The following is a 23846-nucleotide window of genomic DNA, read 5'->3' on the forward strand; positions in this document are numbered from 1 at the left end:
TCCCAACCTCACTGGACACAGCCCTGAGTAAATGCTCTAGGAATGCTGGACTATATAACTTCCAAAGGGCTCTTCTAACCTCAGCTATTCTGTGATTATTTAAGACTAATACATTTTTCTTTAATAACATTTCACCTTTATTTGTTTTAAAAAAACTTTTGGCCAACTTCTAGAGCAAGAAAATGGGCCTTAGGAATGTAACTAGATAAAGAAGTGATAGATGCCAGCTCAGAAGATCATGATCTGTACCTGAAGATCAGCTGCCTCAGTCTGCTTCAACTGGAGAACTTTCTTCAAAGTTTCCAGCTCTTCTTTACTGCGTTCCTTCAGTGGATAATTCCTCACTTCACAATCCATATGGAAGCACTGCTCAAATTTAAAATTAAAAAACCCAAAGTAAGAAGTTCTTCATAATGCTTTTGTTAGTTCATTTGTTCAATACCTGAATGCTAAAAAGTTACAGACTGCTTCAAATCAGGAATAAAACTGAGGATCAATTAGTACAGACAATGTATTAAATACAGTTTTAAAAAATAATCCATGGATGTGGTCTCTTTATCCATCTTTATCCAGAGAATTAAACCAGAACTAGTTTGTTTGGTTTTTTTGTGGCTTGGTCTTTCACTACCCTTGGGATAATGCAATACCATCAGTTTGACTCATCTCCTTCTGTTTAAAATAGGTAAAATCAGGGTTAAATTTCACCATTATGTCCTCTGTAGCAGAAGTCATGTGGACTTACAAAGAAAAATAGTATTTACTTCTGCTTTTAGCAATACTGTGTCAATATATTGTCTGAGATCAAGGAATTAAAGAGTTCTGTATTTGCTTATCAGCACTATTTTCCACTTTAGAAGGTAAAATCTGCCAAGCTCAGACAAAATTAACAGAATAAAAGATTTCCCTTAGCTTTGATAAAAAGAAAAGTTTTTCCCACACCATAAGCAAATCAGAAATGTGTTATTTTGTCTCTGTACCTTAAGGTATAAATAAACTACTGCAGAAAATGTCTTAGAAAGCAGAGGTTACCTTAACTGCACGTCCTTTTACACACATGTCATCCCAGCACTCATATTTAATTAAATCCTGCAAATAGCAGTAGGATAAAATCTCCATCTCAAGCTCCCTCCTCGCCTTTCAAGACAAAGAAAATAACAGGATGTGGTACAAAGTAACAAGATATGGACAATTTGCATTGAGTTACTGAAAGACGACTAACAAATGAAATGAATTATCAGTATTTCATCATCTTAATCTATCACTGCTATCTTCGCCAAAAACTATCTGCATAGTACTGAAGGCATCATTTTCTATGAGAAGAAAAACATTCTAGAACTTAAGCAACAATCCCAAGGCCACAGTGTGAGATTTATAGTTTCTGGCATAAATTATATTCCAGTTTTCTTTGTCTGCCTCAGCAGTTTCACCTGCTTCAAAAAGGGACTTTAAATACTTTTCTGTTTTTCTGCTTCTCAGCAGTGAACAGTAACTTTGAGCTAATCCTCTGTTATTTAATAACTTTTCTCCTTTCCACTGATAGTTTTAAAATGATTCCCCATTCTGCCATACCCTGGCCACATCTTCTTCAGCCTCTGCTTGCACTTGTTCCTGTTCTTCTAAATCCAGGTTGAACTCCCAGTGCTCGAGTTTCTCAATGTCTGGCACCTGCTCATTTTCATGCATCATTTTCTGAATCTGCTTTTTAAAAAAAAAATATAAGGAATAAAAAGTAATTTGAATGTGAATAGAGAAAATTCTATTTTAAACACTATAGAACTTGGTATCAGAGAAAATTATTTTAATTACCTGCAATTTTAACTGCCTTATGGGAAGAAAAAGAAGAAAAAGGAGAGGACAGTCTATTTTATAATGGAAGGTTGTTAGACAGGCAGAAATTAGCTTGCTGAGGGGACAGAGAGCTCAAGGTATGAGGGTGGTACAAAATATTCATTTGGAGCACAGGAAAATGAGAAGCAGACAGTAGCTCCTGGCAGTTTCAGCATTGGTCCCTGAAGAGGCACATCTCTTTAATGCCTGTCTGCTCAGAGTTTATGACAAAAATGTAACTGAGCACTAGAGCTCACAGCCATAAAGGAAGTGTTCTTGTAAACAAAACTGGGAAGCTGAGCCATTACCCTTGTAAGAAACTCACAGTTTCACGCAGCTTTTTAATTCCCATTTGCAGCTCTTCCTTCTGTTTAGCAAACCTCTGAGTCTCTTCTCTCATAACCTGACATACAACAAATGCATTGTTGGAAGGCAAAAAAAAGGCAAGAGAAAAAATATACCAAAGTAATCTAAAGGAACATTATCTGTACAGAAAATAAAATGCTAGAGGGGTTAATAACTGAAACAGACATAACCCTAATTCAAGAGGATGATCCTTAGAATTGCACAAGAGAAAACAGATTTTACAGCCAGGTCACATTGTAAACTGATTGTATGGCAATAGCGCTTGAAAAAAGAAAATACTAAAGAAAAATGTAATTACAACTGCAATGCTTACAGACACATTGAACTGCATAAAGCCTACTCCCAGAATTTTTTAGTCCTTAGATTTTTCATTGTTGAAAATTTTCATTGTTTGCATTTTTCATTGAGTAACCTGCTTGGTTTCTGGCAATAATCTTCTTGACAACTGTTTGACATATAATATAAAAAGTCTTCTAAGTTTCTAAAATAAGTGAATTTGTCAGGCTTTTTTTCCCTTCATTTTTCTTTGCTTTTTTTGGTATACTCCTTGTATAGAAGTGTTCTTCTGGTCTTCAGAGCTCCTATTGTGCTAGGCACCTTCTCTGATGTGTTTATAACCTTGGCCTAGAATTTCTGAAAGTCTACATTGCAATGGTTAAAGAAAGGGCCAATTGTGAGAAAAGCTTTTGAAACTAGACCTGTTTACAGCAAATACTTTGGTACCCCAAGTGACTAATGACCTTTGAAAACTCTGGCTTTGATTAACACTTATTTTATGAAAGTACCTTCTGTATTTTCTGGCCTATCCATGTCATGTCATCGGTATTTGGGACGTTTCCATCTTCTTCCATCACCTGTGCATTAAAAGATTTCAGTGGTGCCTCCTGATGTTTATATTAAGGATATAAACATCCAGCTCAGGTACTTAGAGAGCAAGTGAAAGAAAGATGGAAATTAAAGACAAAGTGGATTCCCATTAGAAACACCACCACCACTACCACCACCAAATTAGAGTGTTACAATTTTGCTGCCTAACTAGTCCCCAGATCTGATCCTGCAAACCCTTGCTATTTGAGTCAAAGCCTTTTGACTCAAATGATTGACTGGACTAATCTCTGTAACCACTATTTTGATTGATTTCAATGCAAAAACATACAATTAGTAACACACAATGTATAGCAGTAACATCACACTGGGAAGGACACGTAACTTCACATGAGGAGAAACTGACTTTCACAGAGTTTTCTGTGGCTGAGGAAACCAAGTGAAACTGAAGATGTGAATGCCATCTTCAGATAAATATCCTATTTCTTTGATAGTACTCTTCCACAAATTACTGTTTAAGCATATTCAGTCTACCCTCAGGGGTGTTCTTCCACTTTAACAAAAGGATCAGTGTATTAAGGACAATTTTTATCATGTAAAATTTTAGGATTATGATCAAACTATTTTTCCCCCCCATAAAAATAAAGAAAGCATTTTAAATTTCTTTACTGGATGTGATTTTGATGTACATTCTGGGTCAAACTTCCATTCTGCCATAGATTTTAAAACAGAATTTTCATCTGAAGTAGACTTGTTCAGTATATCACGTAGAGATTTCCAGTAAAGAGCAGCTTCCTCAACTTCAGTTTCCTTTATCTCCCTGGTAAACAGAAAGGGAACTGATGTATTTTTCATATACTATGAAAAAGTACAAAGTATTAAATATTCTTTATAACACAATTATTAACTTGTTAAAAAATGCATATTCAATGTTTTTGTATTTTTTGGGTTCTAGAATTGCATAATTAAGTGAACTCTCCACAGAAGTAAAAATTCTGAATAATGGATCACCCATATTAGAAATATTGCTCTGACAGAGTCATCTTTATGAATCTACCTGAACACTTATTTTCCTGCAGAAAAGAGGTACTTTCAAGTGTTTCTTACTCCTAATGTCTGCTAAGAGCTCTCTACAGCCACAGCCACAGTAGAATTTCCATAAAAGCTGTGATGTCTCCTTTTTGCTGAGCTAAAACAGTATCTCAGGAGATTACATCCCTAGAGAGCCCTTTCCAGAGCTGATTAGAGAATGATAAGAGGTACCAGGTAATGACATTTAATAAGTCCAAGTGCCAAGTCCTGCATTTTGGCCACAATAACCCCCTGCAGTGTTAAAGGCTGGGGACGGTGTGGCTGGACAGTGCCCAGGCAGAAAGGGACCTGGGGGTACTGATGGACAGCAGGCTGGACATGAGCCAGCAGTGTGCCCTGGTGACCAAGAAGGCCAATGGCTCCTGGCCTGGATCAGGAATGGTGTGGCCAGCGGGAGCTGGGAGGTCATTCTTCCGCTGTACTCGGCACTGGTGAGGCCACATCTGGAGTGCTGTGTCCAGCTCTGGGCCCTTCCTCAGCAGGAAGGACATGGAGGGGCTGGAGCGCATCCAGAGGAGGCAACGAGGCTGGAGAGGGGCTTGGAACACAAGCCCTGTGAGGAATGGCTGAGGGACCTGGGAGTGTTTAGCCTGGAGAAAAGGGGACTTGGGGGTGACCTTATCACTCTCTACAAGTCCCTGAAGGGTAGTTGTAGTCAGATGGGGTTGGTCTCTTTCTCCAGGCAGCACTGACAGAACAAGAGGACACAGTCTCAAGCTGCACCAAAGGAAATATAGGTTGGATATTAGGAAAAAGATTTTTGCAGAAAGGATGATAAAGTACTGGAATGGCCTGCCTGGGGAGGTGGTGGAGTCACCATCCCTGGATGTGTTTAAAAAAAGACTGGTGCCATGGTTTAGTTGAGGTGTTAGGGCATGGGTTGGACTCGATGGTCCTTGAAGGTCTCTTAACCCAGTGATTCTGTGATTCTGTAATAATTCTCAGAAGATATTCCTGTATGTTGTGCTGCAATCAGACCCAAAGTGTAAGACTTTTCCTGAGCTAGGGAGGCAGGCTGTCTCTGAAGATGAGAGGAATGATCTTATTTCTCTCCAATTCTTCTCCTTACTTTGAGACAAAGAAAAAGGAAGTCTAGAATCACAAGTAGATGCAAAAATTAATTATCAGGATACAAGAAATGACATAATCAATATTAGTCTGCCACTTTATACATACTTCCACTTCAGACACACCAGGGCACAATCATTTTCACCGTTAACTAGGATGAAATTTCCATCCAGGGAGAATACCATGGATCTGATTCCCCCTCCTTGGTATGAGTGACAATGCTTTTGAGCAAGTATATCCTAGAGAAGTCATAGAAGCAGTATCAGCAAATACGTTTTTATAAGGGAATATGCCTTTAAATTATTATTATTATTATTATTATTTAATTTAAAAAATATTTTAATGTTTCTTTATTTTTAGATAAAAGTCAATCCAAAATGGCAATACAAAGCACATAAAATACTAGGGTTTTTAAGTTTAACAGGTTTGACTACACATGGGACAAGTTTGTAGTATATTGATTTTGCAGGAGGTGAGAACAGTAGCAAAATTATCTATGCTGAAATTTACTGAAGAAGGAAGTAAGTGGTTTGTATGCTTGTATACACACTCATTATAAAAACAATTGTCTTGTATAATGCTATGTCAGTTCATTTTCAACATAAATGTTTCTCAAACACCTTCTATTCAAGTGAGGAAAAGTTTACAGTTAAAGGAAGTAATTTTCCTACTTTTGTCTCACATAAATCAAACAAAGCCTGTGCCCAGACGCCCACCTACCAGAGTAGAAGTATTGTAGATAAACAAAACACCATCCTTGGCTGCTGCTGCCAGCCACTGGCTGTTGGGTGATAAACAAAGCAAACCTGATCCAAACTGTTTGCTAGGAATCTTCTTTTCTGATGAAAATACTGATGGATCTTCCAACTTATTCTGCTAAACAAGCAAAAGGTTAGCAGCAGTTCAGATGATATCTATGCCATTTTGAGAAAATTAATGAGAGGTTTGTGGGTTACCACATGCATTGCAGTTTAAACTGTTGTTGGATTACTGAGCTGAGGAAGAAGTGCCAACGCTGTGCTGCTGATTTGCTTCTCATCTCTGCAAAAGGTTCTGGATTCAGTACATTCAAGCCGGAATTTCTTGGCTCAGAAAGGATGGGACATGTCAAGGAGGAATGCTGACCTTAGAATTCACCTTTTTACCTGCCCTGACTCTTAAACTCTGGGAGACCTATGAGCTGCAGAGAGCTGCAGTTCCTCAGCAGGCAGTGACAGTGGCTTCCTGAGGCCCCCACTGCTTCCTTGTGAGGCTGGGCTGGGTTTGCATCTGTGAGTCCTGAGCTGTCGCTGGCTCAGTCCCTTCAGGAGCTGCATGTCCAGGTTACTCGGCAGACTGCACAAACCCACAGCCCCAGCACAGAAGCCACTTGTGAAGTGCCTGCAAGCTGTGTGGATTTTAAGAACCAACGTAACAGAACAAAGACATTATTTTTGCCAAGTTTCTGAGCAAGTGATAGGATACTGAAAGTTGATGAATATGTAGGAAGTAGGTATTTTGAGTGGAGAGAGGATTTCTTTAAGATAATATCCTGCAGTTTCATCTGCAGCCTTTGTTTTTATTTAGCTGGTATTTAACCACCACCCAAAATAAAGCAACTTCAGAGAATTACCTCTTCAGAGAGGTGGTATTTACAGATGAAGGGTGCACTGGTGCAGTAGCCATACACAATGTTGTCCTTCAATCTGACTGCTGAGCTCAAAGGGCAATCCAGATAATACTGCTCCTTTTTCAGGTCACTAGCATTAAACATTCCTTGTTCATTCACATACTTATCATTATCTAAAAGATTGACAAAAGAAAGAGGGAGGAAGAGGCATGACTACCACTAATACAGGTTCTTTGTCTATCATGTAATTATGAAAATGGTCCTCAGCAAGGAGTGAGCATGATGTGAGTTTTCAGGGAAGTGACTGGAAATTAATTAATACTTAGGTTTAGCACCAGCTCAGTGAGTTGTGCTGATGCAGGACATTGCAGTGAAGCAGAGCAATAGCTCTCCTGGCTCTAAAGAAGTACTGGAAACAGTTTAACCACCATGATGTGATCATTTGCATACACTAATTTACTCTGCTTCTTGGGTATTACATCAATTTAATTAGTGCTAATTAGTTTGCATGCAGGTTCATGTCACCATTGCCTTCATCTAGAACTTGTTTTAGGAATCTCTGCCATGAGGAACACAGCCTGGGTGGTATTGGTTGAAGCACTGCAGTTCACATCTTCAAAAGGGCATTTTATTCATTGATAAAATTAATATATTTTATTAGTTAACCAAAGTTAATAATATAAAGTTAATATATTTTATTAGTTCCCTAATTGGAGCTTTAAAGGAACACTGGAAATTAAGACTGACAAGGCACCTGATATAAAATTGAAATGAAGACAATAACTGTAGATCTTCAGCAGCTTTGAAAATAAAGCCCCATTTTATATATCTAAACATAGGCACAAAAATAATTCAAAAATTAGTGAATATTTAAAGAAAATACTAACTCTGTTGAAAACTACAAAACTACTTTTAGAAAAGTTTGTAAAATGCAAGGCCTTTTAAAAATTAAATGTAAATAACTTGAAAATCAGATGCTAGGCTTATTGCCCTAGAAAATGTAAGTATATATTTCAATTTTTACCTGCTATCATTGCTGAAGACAGATGAAAAATTTCCAGTCTTGCTTGTTGGACCTCTGCTACATTAAGAAGTACCATCACTTCAACTAAGTCATTCTTTAAGTCAGAAGTTACAGAAAGGTGGAGAACTTCATCTGCCAGTACTGAAGCAGGTAAGGAATGTCAATGGAAATTGTTACTGTGGCATGGTAACATTTTTAAAATTAAAATATCCTGAGACAAAAAACAAGACCCCTGTTGGGAACACAGCTCAGGAGTGCTGCATGCACTCAACTCCCCTTGAGGCACTGGGTGCTGGGAATCCCTAAGCACCAGCACACTATTATTACATTAAATAGTTAAATCTGAATTTACCTCAAGCTTGAATTGTAGCAATTTTGAAGCTATCTGCTGATAACTGCCAGATAAAGAACAGAAAAACCCTCCTCTAACAAACACTCCAGACAATGACAATATGATCAAGCAAATTACCTAAGTTATTTAAGGAGATATAATTCTGTTTGTTAAACAGAATTGTTACACCATCTGTCAAACTGAATGTGTTATCATTAAAATGATAAAATGTCTTTTATACATAAAATTATGGTGCAGATATGATCTGTAAGAATAATGATTTTAGAAAAATAAATTCACAAATTTCAATTTTTTTGTGAGTTAAAATTCATCCTATTTTATTCCTTACTATCAACCATCAAAGCTGACAATTTCAGCAGCTCCCATGTTAAAGATATCTGTGGTAGAAATTTGAAACAGGAGATTGCACACAATGATTATCCTACATAATTTTAGTACAAATTCTCACAAAGTTCTTTTGTTCTTTGCCATCCCTACTACTTTTGTGCTGGAGCTGTGATCAATTTGTCAGCTAGTCCATTCTTTTCCCCGTGACTTATACATACTCTGAAAGAAAGGTAATATTTGTACATCTGCTAACTAAAATTACAAAGGGGAAAACAAAAGCAAAAACTAAAACCAACCAACCAAACCCTCCGAAACAAAAAACACCAGAAAGAACTCTGGCCCTTAGAAAATAGGTGGGAAGAATATGTTTAGTCCTCCAAGAAAATAAACAGAAGGAAGGTGAATGGCTTAGCCTGACTGATAAGTATACTTTAAATACAGAAAATAGAGAAAAGGAAATGTAATTAATGTTGTTACATGTATTACCTATATATCCCAGAACCTGGAATGATTTTGATGGATGAGCATCTAGAATAAAGATGTGTCCTTCTGTAGCTCTTGCAATGAGGAACTGGCCACTCTGATCATAACTAGGTAAAATGCAAATCCAAGTAGAAACCAATTCAATAGTTGATAAAAAGAGTCAAACAATTTCACTCCCATAACTTGCTGACTTCACTGAATGCATAAACATAAATGTCAGCTTCTGGGTTTACAGGTTCAGGGTCAGATATAAAGCCCAGTGCTATGAGTGCAGTTTCTAATTGAGTGGGAGGTCAATCTAAAGCTGATCATACTCCACAGCAGTCTGCATTAACAACTTTGTTAAGTTGGAATTTCTTTTACATTCACTTTTTTAGAAATGAAACTATTACATGGATCTTGATATTATTTTGAAAAAACACATCTTCGTATTGATTTAATTTTGAACAGGTTGCTTTCTATATCTGTTTTTAAAGTTCTGTCTTAGGTAGCTGTGAAAAGGGATACATCAGAGACTCAAAAAAGAGGCAGATTTATATTAAATTTTAACAGTTCAAAATCCATTCTATTTTTGCATAGTAGAGTAAAATACTCAGATTTTTCAATAATTTGTAGGGGGGGGAGGGAGAAACCCAACCAACAAAAAATCCCAACAAACAAAATAGCCTTTTAGATCACTAGAGCTAATTACAAGAGGACTGATAATCTCCAGATCTTCAAGTAAATTAATAATTAGAAATGGTAACAAAAATTCACCATATAGAAAGAGATGGCCAAATGCTTAAACTTAACTTCACAAGACCTTAAATTTATATTCAGTGAGAAATAACCCTCTAAAGTCAGATACATGGAATTGTGCATAATTACTACATATGGTGATTTTTCAGAAGGGATCTTATACATCAGTATCTTCCGTGTTCAGATAAACCTTCTTAAAATACAGATTTATTACATTTCTCTCATATAAATCCTGCTACTACCTCTTGCAAGCAATTCATAATATGCTGAAAAAAACATAGAAGCTGTTAAAATATCTTAATTTTTTATTTATGGAATAAAAATGTCAAATTTTTTTGTTCAACTAATATAATTACTCAAGCAATAAATTGACAGTATCTCTACCCTACTACATACTTACTGCAAAGACAGCACTGGAAGTTTGGAAAGAAAAATTCTGTGAACAACCCGTGGAGCTTCAGCTTTGGTAACATCAAGGAAACAGATCTGACCTATTTGGGTCCCTACAGCAACACTGTTGGAGGAGGGACAGCAAGCCATAGAAGTTGCCTAGTTGAGAAGTAGAAGATACTTAACAATTCAATATATTTTTATATATATGCTACTTGTTAGTATGCAATTTCCTTTGCTATTTAAAAGTCCCTAAAATTTGAAGAAGAAACCACAAGCGGTTTATTTAAAAAGCATGTTTTTAACATAGGAAGTATTTAGAGGCATAATGGAAATTTTATCTATGCTTTTTAGCTATACATCAAAACTTAATTCTGTTCTTTACAGAGAAAAAACAACCATTATATCCACTCTCCAGATTTTAAGTGAAAGAAGTTTCTAAACCTAAATACAACAGTGAGTGTACTGTTGTGTATACAGCTGTTATAGAAAGGGTTTGTTTTTTTTTTTACTATGTCAGATTTCAGGGTCTGAATGCATCTTAAACCAGGACAAAACATTAACAGTTTGAAATACTTTTATCAGCTCAATTCTTAAAACCTGTTTTTCATTATCAGTCAAGGCCTTTAGCTTTTATACTTTTGAAACTCTTCTGTTACTCATTAAAAAGAAAAAAATATAAGAATACCATAAAAATTTAGATTTTTTTACAAAGATGTGCTGAAAGATGCATCACGAAGACATTTGGCTGAAATGTTTCCTCTGCTTTGAAGTCAAGATAAAAACATGACAGGATTAGCTCAAGGAAACATTCTGAAAGATAATCTTTAAATCTCATTGATGGGTTGCTCAAAGACATTATTGAGCTTTCCTCAGCACTGATTGATGCAATTCTGTGGAATATTATACTATCAATTGAAAAATATAGACAATTTAAAGTATGTCATGTATAAGCTCCTGTTTACTTGTACCTCAATACCAAGGTTTAGCTTGCTGAGGAAAGTTCCATCTTCCAAGGACCAAACCTGTACTTCACCTGAAATTGTTACAGACTGTTGAACAGAGAAAAAAGAGTCAAAAGAGGATGAAATAACCAAATAGTCTGGAAACAATTAGTGATCTCCTAAAGAATATAGATTCAAATAATTGCTGATCATAGCAGATTAAGGGTTACTCAGGATTATTAAGCTTTTCATTAAATCCAGGTGCTGCAATGTACATCTGCTTAAGGAATGCTTTCAATAATTTTTGTGCATTCCTGCAGCTTTAAGCAGAATAAGACAATTTAGGGCAAAATTTGTTAGCTTGATCAATATTAGCATTCCTGCCATCCTGCCAGCAATAGAACAACCTACTTACAATTTTATTTGCAAAGGGAAGGCCTTTGGGAGAGGTCTTGTTTTCTCACATGAAAAATGATGGAGATCAAAACAATACTTGAGTTCTTCCTATATCCAGGTGATTTTGTAATTCCACAATTGCATGTAGTAAGGCTTACAAGAAGTAAGGCTAGAGATACTCAATCTTCACAGTACTAATACACAGTCAGGTAAAATTTAGCATTCCTGTGCTAATGGTGAACAAAGAGATTCAACCAGCTTAACGGACTATGACCCCAGGTTTTCGAGGCTGGCTACCTGGAGAATTCATGGCCTGTAAATGAATTGGTAGCTAAGATACATGTCTTACAGGAGTAAAAGACAATGAAAAGCAAGGAATTTCTAAGAATGGACAGATGCATGAGTAAAGGCCTTATTTGTCCCTGGACCCAGCACAGAGGTATCTCTCAGGATGTTCCTGAGGATCTGTGCAGAGCGCTGAAAAAATCAGTAGCAATAGTTGGACAACATCAGTTCTCTGAATTGAATCCATCTTTTCTCAGCTATCTTCCTGAACAATTTAAGTCACACAAATCAGCAGCAGAACCCATATAAAATAAATTATCCAACCTGCATTCCAAGGCAAGTTCTGACCCTTTTATAGACTATAGCTGAATGAATGCCATTTACTTACTTAATGAAAAGTTACACAACTGTAACAAATATCAGAACAATCTGATTTCTGCAAGGCTTTTCATTTTGTGCCTTAGCAACATATTGGTTACCCGAAAAGAGCTAGTATTCTATATTAAAAATAATACACTTTCTTACCACACAGTAGTTGTTCCCTGGAGTAAGAAAATCAGCTGCCAGAAAACAGCTGCTGGATGTGTCCAAGAGTTTGACAGCTTCTCCACTATGGGCAGGTCTGTAACTATAGACTGTCCCCTGACAAAGAAAGAGAAATAATCCATCACTGGGATATGAAACTCTTCATTAGAAGCTTCTGAAAACTTGAAAAAACCCTCCCATCCTTCTGAGTTTCACTCTTTGAACTTTTATATTTGACTCTAACCTGAGGTAAAATGTGCCCGGTAGGATTAATCTGAGTTTACCGGATTATATTAATTTACACTGGCTAATGCTAGTTCCTTTTAGAGAGCTCCAGCTAACCATATTTTCAAGAAGTTTTGTTTCTCAAACTTGCTTTAATAAAATAATTTAAACACACCCAATTTCATGTTACTCCAGAAATGAATAAATATTCTACACCAACATAAAACTTCATTTCTGTAGAGAGAACAACTCTACTGCAGTGTCAAATTAGGTCTGATACACCCAAGGATTTCTGTTGGGAAATCTCAACATTAGGTACTTTATATTCTACCACTTGTAGGAGACAATTGTTCTGTGCTTCATTAAAAGTCTTTCCAATTTTCAGTAAAAACACAGAATGGACTAGGTTCACTTCTGATAGAATTTGTTGACTTGTGTGATTACATTAAACATTTTGTACTAATAGTATCAGCATATATAGAATCCCAGGAACCTCCCATTATGTAGTGCAGTTATCTCAAATGTTGTACCTGGTCAGTGACAAGCAGCAGACTGGTGTAATCAGGAGAAAATATGAGGCTGGATATGGGCTGTGAGATATCAGCACAGATTTTTATCTCATACTGCAGATCTTTGATGTGATAAAAGATTAAAATGCCCTCCTGTGCAGAAAAGTACAAATCCACATGAGGTCTATGTCAGTTATACTATCTGGCAAAGTAAACTGCAAGATCATCTGAAAATCACTAGAGCAGCAGCATTTAACTGCATCCCATCACCAGTGGTGTCATTTGTCTTTAGTAGGTTTAAAAAAAAAGCACTCCAAACTGAGATAATAAACCTATTGAACATAAAGGTGTTCTTTAATACAATTCTTAGTGACAGTCCATGTTTGATAACAACAGACTCTCTCATTAGATAATGCTTTTGATTTCATATTGTTGTTTTTGAGACACTGTAAGAATTTGCCCCCCACTTAAGCAGGAATGTACAATGGCATTTTCAGATTGGGTTAGATATTGAATTACATTTTGCACAAAATAATTTGGCAATTGTATTGGCCATTTTATCTCCTTTCCTATTTTGTCCATCCTTCTTTTCTGTTCCTCTACTATTTTCTTAAATAAAACCAGGATAGTCCTCTTTTATTGCTTCTTTGAGTACAAAAATGATCTTTTCACACTCTGCTCCCCTGTGTTAAGCCTTAAGAGAGTAATATAGTCAACACCAGAGAGGAACTTTATAGTCCTACAACCCCTCACTTTTTCCTAACTCCTGTCTTTGCAGTGAACTCTGCAAATATACTCCATTTGAATGTAGATTTTCACACACTCAGAGTAAGTTAAAAGCACAAAGAATGCCTTACACTTCCAGCTGCATACAGTCCCTCATTACAAAATGCCATGGCAAGTAAAACTGGTTTTTGCAGACTGCTTGGTTTGCCACCTGAAAGCACAAAACCAACATAAAATATAAAATTTAATTTATTTCAACCGTGTGTTGAGTCTCCAAATCTCAGATAATTTACTATTTATTTGTGAGTAAAAGGACTATAGAGTCATTTAGATTGGAAGGGATCCTAGAAGTCCTCAAATCCAACCTCCTGCTCAGCACAGAGCTAACTTCAAACTCAGAACCAACTTCAAAGTTGAATTATGTTGTCCAGACTCATATCAGCTAAAGTTTGAATATACCCAAAAATGGAAATTCCATATCTTCTCTGGGCAACTTGTCCCAGTGTCTGACTACCTTCACTGTGAAATTATTTATTTCCTAATATATACCCAGAATTCCTGTTGATGCAAACACTGTCCTTTGGTTGTACATTCTCTCTAACCTTTGTTTTGATAGCTAAAGCAATAGTAAAATCCCTCATTTCCTTTCCTCCAGGCTGAACAAACAGTTTTCTCACACCAAATTTGTATGTCATGTACTACGACTGTAACAGCCTTTGTGGAAATGTGCTGAACTTCATCCATTCTATCTTTTTTGTACTGTGGTGCCCAAAACAAAGTGTTTGAGATAAATCCCTAAATCCTAACTCAGAAAAATTATGAGTGATTGCAGATCTAAAGAAATGCTAAAACTAAGCAGTAGGGAACCTCTACTAGCACCACTTATTCCAATTTAAATTAGAATGAACAGAATTTTTTCTGCTGTAACTGTTTCTCCTGAGGCTTTTAATTTGGCTGGCTCTTAGCAAAAAAAGGTATTAATCTTTTGTCATGTAAATACACATAAGATTGCCAACAATGTGTCTTGCAGAGGCCAGTGTGAGATGAGTTTTTCTAACCAGTGGCTTCCAGCTGTACTCACATATTATTACTCCCAGACATCAGCAGTGCTGCCTAAAAATCTATGAGCTTCATCTGAACATGGAAATACCTTTCTTTTTCTGCACTTCTCTACGAGCATAGGACACCACATCTGCTATTTTCTGCATGAACTCTGCACAAAAGAAAACAATTTAAATGTCAACCTTGTTTGTAGGTCAATATTGCAATACAAGTCAGTTGTATTCCACTCTATTCAAGAAAAGGCCAGGTTCAGTATGCTAAATGAAAAATGTGCATTCTTCCTCAGTATCTACCATTTCTGCCATATATACAACTGAGCAGGCACAGTTCTGTTATTCAGTTTACAGCTGTAACAAGGAGATAACATGAACTTGGTGTGGAGAGTGGTTCAGATGCAGATTTTTCTTCCTTCTAGTACCAAGTTATGGTATTTTTATTTCTAACAATGATTTTTTTTTAGATACACTTACAAAGGAAGTTCAGCCACTCTGAAAACAATGCCTAAGTGAAATGTTGTGGCTGCTTATGATTCTGTTTGCAACACTGTATCAGGAATTCAGCATGTGCTTAAAGCTGGCCATGCACTTCAGCATTCTGCTAAATAGATATAGATTGCAGTCTGTTTTAAATTAAGCAGAAGCTTCAGTATAATATACATACAGAGAATTTTGTTACACAGCTTTAGGACAGGACTCAAAGATGAACACACAGGCCAAGAAAAAGCCCAAATGGCCAATATTATTGTTGCCTTCTACTCAACTGACAAAAACAGTTTGGGTCACACCTCAGGTTTTTATTTCTTGATGATTTCCAACTCTTGATTTGCTAAATTTAACAGTCTGATAGTTTTAAAAAAGAGAAATAATGCTGGTTTGTTAAGATTGTTTTAAAAGCAACCTTTTATTTTGGTATTAACTACCAAAAATGAAGTCAGGGTACTTGCTGCAGCTTGAAAAATCAAGTACTATATGTAAACAGAAGAAAATAAGATTACCAGGAAATTATCTATTACCACTAATGCAGTGTTTGTTAGGGAAACAGCTCTATGTTAGGGAGAAGTAGATTCCTCCTAGCCCTGACCAAGGTATGAACTTCATGTGCACTGTAAGACTGACACCTTCCATCCCATCAAAGGATGAAGGGGTACAGATTGCCTAAGGAACAATTTTTGCTGGCTGTGTCTCAGCATCCTCCATTTAGGAGCCCTCTGAATGGGCACAGAAGGGTAGTGGCATTTAGCAGAGGAGACATCTCAGGATTCCCAGAAAAAGAAGGTCTGAAATGGGCTGCCCTTGACATGAAACTTTAGTCAGTCATAGCCTGCTCAAGGTCCCCACGAAAAAAGACAGATGGGAATACATACAGGGCACACAAACCACGCTGGAGAGTTGCAATCAATCAGAGGTCCTCCCATTCCAGAATAAATTAAAGCCAGATTTCTTTGTTTGAAGCCAAAGATATCTTCTGTTCACTCTGTGCTTCATACATTCTGCAGTAAAGCCTGGCAGTGTTTGCAGCCTTGTTTTCATCATAAAATAGCCTACGTAAGAGCTGGCACTAAGGAATGCTATTAAGCCACATTGCTTCAGTTTTGTTTTTTGAAGACTCATGAGCTCTCAAAGATCACTTCTAACTTTATCCAACACAGCAAATGAAGACTATACAACATTTCATGCAAAATAAAATAAATTATTGGTACTTAACTAATAGCAAAAATAGTACTCCTATTAGTACTACTATTAGTAGCTGGTATATTCATAGTTTCATTTTAATCTAGTAGGGCTGGTTAGTAAGATCTGGACTCCTGGAAATATAGTTAATCTAATCAATTTTGATGTATTTAAAGGTTTTGGGGGTTTTGGGTTTTTTTTGGGGTTTTTTTTTGGTTTTTTTAAGAAAGAAAAATGGAGGTCAGTTATTGGGTGTTAAAAACACCCCCACATAATCTCAAAAGATATTCTCATATGTTTACTGTACTAATAAAAAAAGTAGAGTTCAACAAAACAGCTTTATAACTTTTGTAAGGAAGCCAATAGAAGAACAGAAGAAAGCACAAAAAGCTTTCACCTATCTACATTCTTCCCTGCTTGAATGAAACACACTCAGCTATTTCTTACCAGGTGGAGCTTTTTGCTGAAGAACAGAAACACTGTATTGCTCAGCATCAATTGCCAAAACATATCCTTCTTTACAGCCCATGTATATTTCTGAGGTTGCAGTCCAGCAGTGGGCAGTGGGATGCACTGAAGTCTTAATACAATTTCTAGGCTTCAGCATGAAAATAAACAAGTTCAATCAACAATTAACAAATATCTGTACAAGTTGTTACATACATTTCAAGGTAAGGGAAAAAAATCATTACCTCATAGAGTCTGACATCATGTTTAACATCAGCATTATTTTAGTCATTCATTCTTTCACTGAAGCCAGTAACTTGACAGAGGACATTCTCCAAAAAAGTGTATGTCTGGAGACTGTGGTGGAGAACTCACTTCTCCCTCTAGAAACTTGTTTAAATTATGAATTATATTTTCAATTAAAAACTATATATTTTAAAATTTGCATTTATCTGGATTTATTCTCCAGCACTTGCATCTGTTACAATTTTATCTCTAGCTTGGAAATCCCTCCAGTATCTTCCCTATCCTCACAAAGATATTGACCCACCATAACAAGGACATTTCAGAAACTTTTAATGATACAATTATGATAAAATTCAACACATTGAACCCCTAGAGGGTTATTTAAATGTCAGAAGGACACTAGAAGCCCCAATTTAAATGGTTACTTATTATGACTTCACCACAACAAATGCCTTTCAAAGTGCTTTTTAGAATATTCTTCCACTTTATAGCTAAAATGTGAACATCTGGTTCTTACATACCTGGCAGTACTAAAAACATTTTGTTTGAATAGCTTATCTTATTGTATAATCCAAATTGCTCTGTAAAACAGATTTGTCAATATTTGTGTCATCTGCAAATAATTGACAGAAATATCCCTGACCTGGACTTCCCATGTGCCTTGAATTTCATTTTGCTAAAATAACTCTCATAAATCTGTCCTCCATAAAACAGGAAGAACAGTACTTGTCCAGCAAGTATTATTAAAGACAGAGAGTGGCCTGTTCAGATACAACAGTAACAAAGGTCATAAAAATACCATGACAGAAAGAACCAGATTAAAGAGAATTGAGAGAGGGGAAGAGGGAGACAAAACACAAGAAAACCTTGGGAGAACATTTAAAAGAAAGGATTCAAACCACCATGCATGTGTGCAGAAGTGGTGAGGATCACTAAACACTATGATGGATGAAAAAAACCAAGGTTCTAAGTATGATTCTATAAAACACCTGCTGTCTCAATAAAGGTTCTATAAAAAGAGGAAATATAGATGGACTTGTGATGAAAACATAGGACAGAGATCCATAAGTACCTAGATTTCATTAGCAAAATATACCAAGCCCTTGTTATATGATTTTAGGTAAGGAACTTACATTCTATTTATGCTTACAAAGCATTTTTAGTTCCTCAGGGGAAAAATGTTACAGAAGTAAAGTATATTAATATTTACTTTATACATCAAATATGGCTAACAGTAAAAAATTCATAGCAAATGGGGCTTTACATCACCCAGAAAAACATCTAATATAGGCATTTTCAATGATTTTATAAGGCTTGAATGTCACAAATCTTTGGGAAGGTTGTAACTGAACTTCTGCAAAACAGAAGCTTTCTGGGTAAAAACAATTTCTGCAGTGTTCCTTTGTACCTTCTGCCATGACTGTCTTTACATATAAAAATATGCTAATCCTAGGATGAGATTATGTAAATCCCAAACCAGGATGCTTCTTGGACTGTGCAATGGCACGGTGGTGCATAATAATAATGCTGAATTTTTTTTTAACTTCTCTCCCTTTTGAATAGTACTTTATCAGGAAAAATAATCCATGATGGATCCTTGCCACAAAAAGTTTTATAAAAAGACAATGGAATAAAATTGATGCTAGAGATGAAATCAATTCAAGTGGGCTTGATTGTCCCACTCTGCTCTTCACTGAGGCTGCCTCACCTTGAATACTGTGAACAGTTTTGGTCACTGCAATATAAGATAATAAACTATTAGAGAGTATCCAAAGAGGGGCTAGGAAGAGAGTTAAGGGTCTAGAGGTGGAGCTGTATAAAGAGCAGCTGAAGTCAGTTGGTCTCTTCAGCCTGGGGAAGAAGAGACTGAGGGGACACCTCACTGCAGTTACAACTTCCCTGTGAGGGGAAGAACAGGAACAGGACCCAAAGGGAATGGCCCGTATCAGGGGAGGTTTAGGTTGGACATTAGAGAAAGATTCTTCACCAGAGGCTGGCTGGGCATTGGAAGAGGCTTCTCAGGAAGTGGTCACAACACCAAGGCTGACAGAGTTCAAGAAGAGCTTGGACAACACTCTCAGGGTGTGACTCCTGGGGATGGTCCTGTGCAGGGCCAGGAGTTGGACTCAGTGATCCTTGTAGGGCCCTTCCAACCCAGCATATTCTGTGACTCTGTGGTAAAGCACATTTAGAAAACTCTGATCTAGAAAAATCTCATGCAAAAAAGAAAAGGAGGGAAAGCTGTAGGCTATTTCAATCCTTTCCCTCTGCTGCCCCGCTGTGGTTACACTTGGGTACATAGCCAGCCTCAGCACGTGGTTCTGGAGTATGGAACACGGACACACTTCCAAGCAGCTAACAAGCACACTGGGCTTGCTTTTCAGTGCTGGGGTGTTGCAAAGAGCTGCTTAACTTGACAGGACAATCATAAGCATGTGATTTCCCTCCAGTGTCAGCCCTTGAAAGAACTAAGAGGGCTCAGTTTTTCTGCTCGGTTAGAGATGGAGTTTATGTGCACAGGCATGCGAGGAGGAGAGAATTAGTGCTGTAAGGCACAATAAATTCAAGTCTTAAAAAACAATTACTCAGCTACCATATTCTGGAGCAAGGTGAAAACATGCCAGAAACAGATTCATTGCCTCCCAGTGTTAAACAGTGAGCACAGAACCTCACAGTTTAGTACACAGCAAACAACATCACCACCACCACAAAAAAAGAAACAGGAGCCTGTATTTCTGAAGAAAAAAATTCATTTCTAAATAACTTGTTCATTACCTACCAATAATGACAACCAAAGTACACACATCTAAGAAAACTGGACAGTAAATAACTATCAAAATATTTACCATATTATTTGACAGAAAAGGAAAGCTTCAATGAAGATTACTACAACAGTTTACTCTTACTCCAGAAATATTTCTATGGATAAGGAGAACATAATCACATTGAAGGTGCTAAAAAGAAATCTAGGTTTTTCTGAAGGCAGCTGGGAATGCAAAGACCCTATATAGATCCCTAATACATATATCTAGCATGGTTGAAAGCAGAAAGTTTTCCATGTGGAAAAGTCCCAAACATGGTTCTGCAAGTTCAAGCGTAAGAATGTACTACTACTGAACAGAATGGCATCTATTCTGGGACAAATTCTATTAAACCTCACAGACCTAACACAGGAACTGCTTTTTCTCCAATACTTCTTGTAATTCACTTTACAGAATAAAGAACAAAGTGGGTTTTGCAGAGTTCATCATCTGCACATAACCTCAGAGGCAGTAAGGCAGAAGAAAATGGCAAAGCCCCAGATAAGTATATATTATCTTCACTTTTTATGTTCTAAGTGATCTCAAATATGAACAGTTCACATGTATTTAGAATCAATAAAGGATATTTTTAATAGTTCTTGATTGTCCTGAGAACCATAGGAAACTAGTTACACAGTTAAAAACCTCTACCATTGTGAAAGCATGAGGCAACAAAAAGATGATGAAGTCAGGAAAACATAATTTCTTGGTTTTACTTTTTGACTCTACTTCATACACTAATACAGAACTCCCATTTGTCCATTGAGAAGATATAATGCCAGTGTCATCTTATGCATGCTAGTTTTGATGTCTCATATACATCATAAGCCATCAAATGGAAATTGATGGTCTTAATCTAAGAAGAGAATCCCAGATTTGCAAATTAAATGTTTTCATACTTCTAGTTGGTAGTCATGTAAAAGTAAATTTCAAACAAAATGAGAAGACTTTTGAAGCCTCTAAAAAGAGGCACCTCAAGGGAGGATAAAAAGTAAATAATCAAATATAAGTGAGACAAATGGCAAGGTCCAACACTTACAGTGGTATGGGAATCTATTTCAGAAGCAGTGGTTTTTGTCTGGAAAAAAGCCTTCAATGTTTTCATAGCTTGAAATATTTTCAATGTCAAAAAGAAAACAATCCCAAAGGGAAGTAAGGATACATGAGGGTTACCATCAGTTTAGCATGGGAAAAAGTTTTCAAGTTTTCAGCAGGCCATTTTAGCTTGGGCACAATTAAATGCTGACACACTTCATACTGCTTCTGGGATACAGATTCAAACCTCCACTGCACAGATATATGCTAGGAGCTATGTCAAACATCTCAACACTGTACTGTACTATGCAGCAGCATTGTGCCTTCTCAGTCTCCTGGCAAAATGGATTTCAAAGATATTGTTGAGGTAACAGATCCATTTACTGGGTTGTACCTATTTAATAAGCATTAGAATTATGACTTCTTTAATACCTATTTGTATAGAAAGTATAATGACTTGCAATAGTAAAAAGGAAAAAAAATCAGTAACTACCACAAATGTTTCTGCTTCATCTCCTTCCAGTCCAGCAATGGCTGAAACTGGCAAATCAGGACCATAGTATGGATCATCACTACGAGAAGCTGGGAAAAACAAATCTTCATGAGGACTCATGGTACCGTGATCATCAGGGAGTTCCACAGGGCTGTGAAAAGGCAAAAGACACAGTCGCTGGATAAGAAATATGAATAGCAACCACTGATACAAAACAGAGAAGCTGTTTTCAAAATGGGCTTTATTTCTGCAAACTGAATGGAGGAAAAGTGAGTATGCCTACGTATTTGCATATGCATCCTGTAATGCCAAAAGGCAAAAACCCTTTGGTATTTTTTTCAGATCACAAATTAAGGCCTTGATTATACTTTCATTAGTGTAACTGTGAATGTGGCAATATGTTGATTACATTAATACTTAATGAGATTAAACACAGTTGGGAATGGTACAGTAGCTGCCACCTCGAAGCATAGGTTTTATACGTCAACAACTCCAATTTGAGTGATACGTGCTACTTTTATACCAACCTCAAAACACATTTTGGCTTAAATAAATTCTAGTTTTGCTGTGCACAGTGAATTGCATTGACAGAGCCATGCTTCTGGACCTGTGAATTAGCCACAGAAGTTGAAAATAACATCGAAAACTGACACAGCTTTTGGCAGAATTTGTGATTACAAGAAGATATTGTTTAATTATGCTTACTAGGAATAATTTGACCCAAATTTGATGGTTTCATAGCTACAAAAGCAATGCTCAACATAGCCATGTACAGAAAAGCAGTCCAGGCACTATCTTTATTCAGTCACACAGCTTTTGATCAAGGCTTCCAAATCAGCTGATTAGTATTAGCTTCATGGTGTGCATAATCTGGTCATGTGAGTACTAAGAAATGAAATCATAAATTTAATTCACTTGATTGACCAGACAGATTTATAGTGGTTGTGATTCAGTAATTACTGACTGCAATACCTAGGGGAACTAAGTGGGACTAAATCCTTTGCAAAGAGATGTGTGTTGCTAGTCTTTATTATTAAAATATACTTCTAGATATTGCTCTTAGCCTGAGGGGTGTTCCACTCACTGTCGTGTAAGGTGATGCTCGTCCTTGCTCCTTTCAATGCGCCAGATGGTAACGGAGCTCTCAGCAACAAAACACAGCTGCTGCCAATTCATGGGATTAAAACTCAGAGAGGTTCCTGTTAGCCCTGGCTGAGACTCACTGCACAGGAGGAGATTTTCTTGCCAGTTCCTTCATTAAGGAGAATAAAAGAAAATCAAATCCATTAAACAGGTGAAAAACATTGAAGCCAAAGGTCTGGATGTGATTAGGACTGATGTTCAAGATCCAGTTTGGAAACCAAATACTTTGTCACTGACAAAAAAATTCTGCTGTCAAACAAGTTAAAGTCCTCTTGAGAATGAAAAGCGTGTGGCTAATTAGCCACACATAACATTATTACTGCTAGAAAATGATAGAATAACTGACATTTTAGAAACATTATCAGGCACTCCCTTTTGTGAAAAGACCAATGGTCACAAGCAATGGATTTTTTTTTCCATTAGCTCCATCAGCGACTATAAAAACAGGCCCAAACAATTAACTCTTCAGAACCCTAGCCTTGCTCTCCCAGTCTGTAACATAATGACTATAATACTTGCAGCTGGAAGGTGTGATAATGAGGAAACAAAACACATTCAGCCTATGATTATCCGTGGATTAATTACCTAGGTAATACAGTAATTGTGTTGTGAGTGCAGACATACAAGCTATGGTCACAAACCAGGGCAGAGTTTCTGTGGGGCTGCTATGCCCTTATGTGTGTAGCTAACAGAAGCTTGGGAATGTGCTTTCTGCTGACTTTTCTTTGTCCAGTATAACCTATTTTATGTTCTCATCTAATTTGCATATTTTTCAATATTGAGATTATTATTTGATGGCATTTGCATTTTTAGGTGCTATCCAAGAACTGATTAACATAATTGGAAGAAAATAGTTAAAACTGTTTCTTAATTTATTGGACAATTTATCTGACTTTTATTCTAAATAGCATTTAGGGCTTTAGTATTTGTCATTATTGCTGAGAGGAGAAATCTAAAATGCATACACTGCTGTAAATGGATTCACTATAATCCCTTAGTCTGGCTGTAAAAAATTCACTCACAGAAATGATCATGAAGCAAACAATGGTTAACATTTATAACATATGCAAAAAAATGGGAATTATTCACACATATGCAATTGCTCTCATTAAAATGACAGGAAGCTATAAGCTACAATTCTTTTAAAGATATCAGCATATCTTTCTTTCTAAAGATCTGTCAGCATGTTCATTTCTCATACCTACCAGATAACACCAACAGGGTTTTATGGTAGATAA

General features: G+C 36.7%; 1 protein-coding gene across 2 annotated transcripts in view; it reads right to left on the bottom strand.

The window, feature by feature from the left end:
• The window catches only part of CFAP43 (cilia and flagella associated protein 43), a 43181-nt gene that overhangs the window by 14193 nt on the left and 5142 nt on the right, over window positions 1–23846 (bottom strand). The window contains exons 4-23 of one of the 2 annotated variants that reach the window (XM_068197995.1): window positions 22550–22717; window positions 21466–21616; window positions 16891–17041; window positions 14862–14924; window positions 13843–13922; window positions 13007–13138; window positions 12252–12368; window positions 11073–11153; window positions 10112–10260; window positions 8977–9080; window positions 7812–7952; window positions 6791–6960; window positions 5899–6051; window positions 5287–5417; window positions 3688–3838; window positions 2979–3047; window positions 2153–2230; window positions 1570–1695; window positions 1030–1134; window positions 250–366 (exon numbers count right to left, since the gene is read on the bottom strand). In XM_068197995.1, the coding sequence (XP_068054096.1) occupies window positions 250–366; window positions 1030–1134; window positions 1570–1695; window positions 2153–2230; window positions 2979–3047; window positions 3688–3838; window positions 5287–5417; window positions 5899–6051; window positions 6791–6960; window positions 7812–7952; window positions 8977–9080; window positions 10112–10260; window positions 11073–11153; window positions 12252–12368; window positions 13007–13138; window positions 13843–13922; window positions 14862–14924; window positions 16891–17041; window positions 21466–21616; window positions 22550–22717 (2437 nt within the window). Of the gene's footprint in view, window positions 1–249; window positions 367–1029; window positions 1135–1569; window positions 1696–2152; window positions 2231–2978; window positions 3048–3687; window positions 3839–5286; window positions 5418–5898; window positions 6052–6790; window positions 6961–7811; window positions 7953–8976; window positions 9081–10111; window positions 10261–11072; window positions 11154–12251; window positions 12369–13006; window positions 13139–13842; window positions 13923–14792; window positions 14925–16890; window positions 17042–21465; window positions 21617–22549; window positions 22718–23846 lie in introns of those variants that run through there. The other variant, XM_068197996.1, reaches the window with a different exon arrangement.

Source organism: Anomalospiza imberbis, chromosome 8, assembly GCF_031753505.1.
Source record: "Anomalospiza imberbis isolate Cuckoo-Finch-1a 21T00152 chromosome 8, ASM3175350v1, whole genome shotgun sequence".
Classification (NCBI taxonomy): domain Eukaryota; kingdom Metazoa; phylum Chordata; class Aves; order Passeriformes; family Viduidae; genus Anomalospiza; species Anomalospiza imberbis.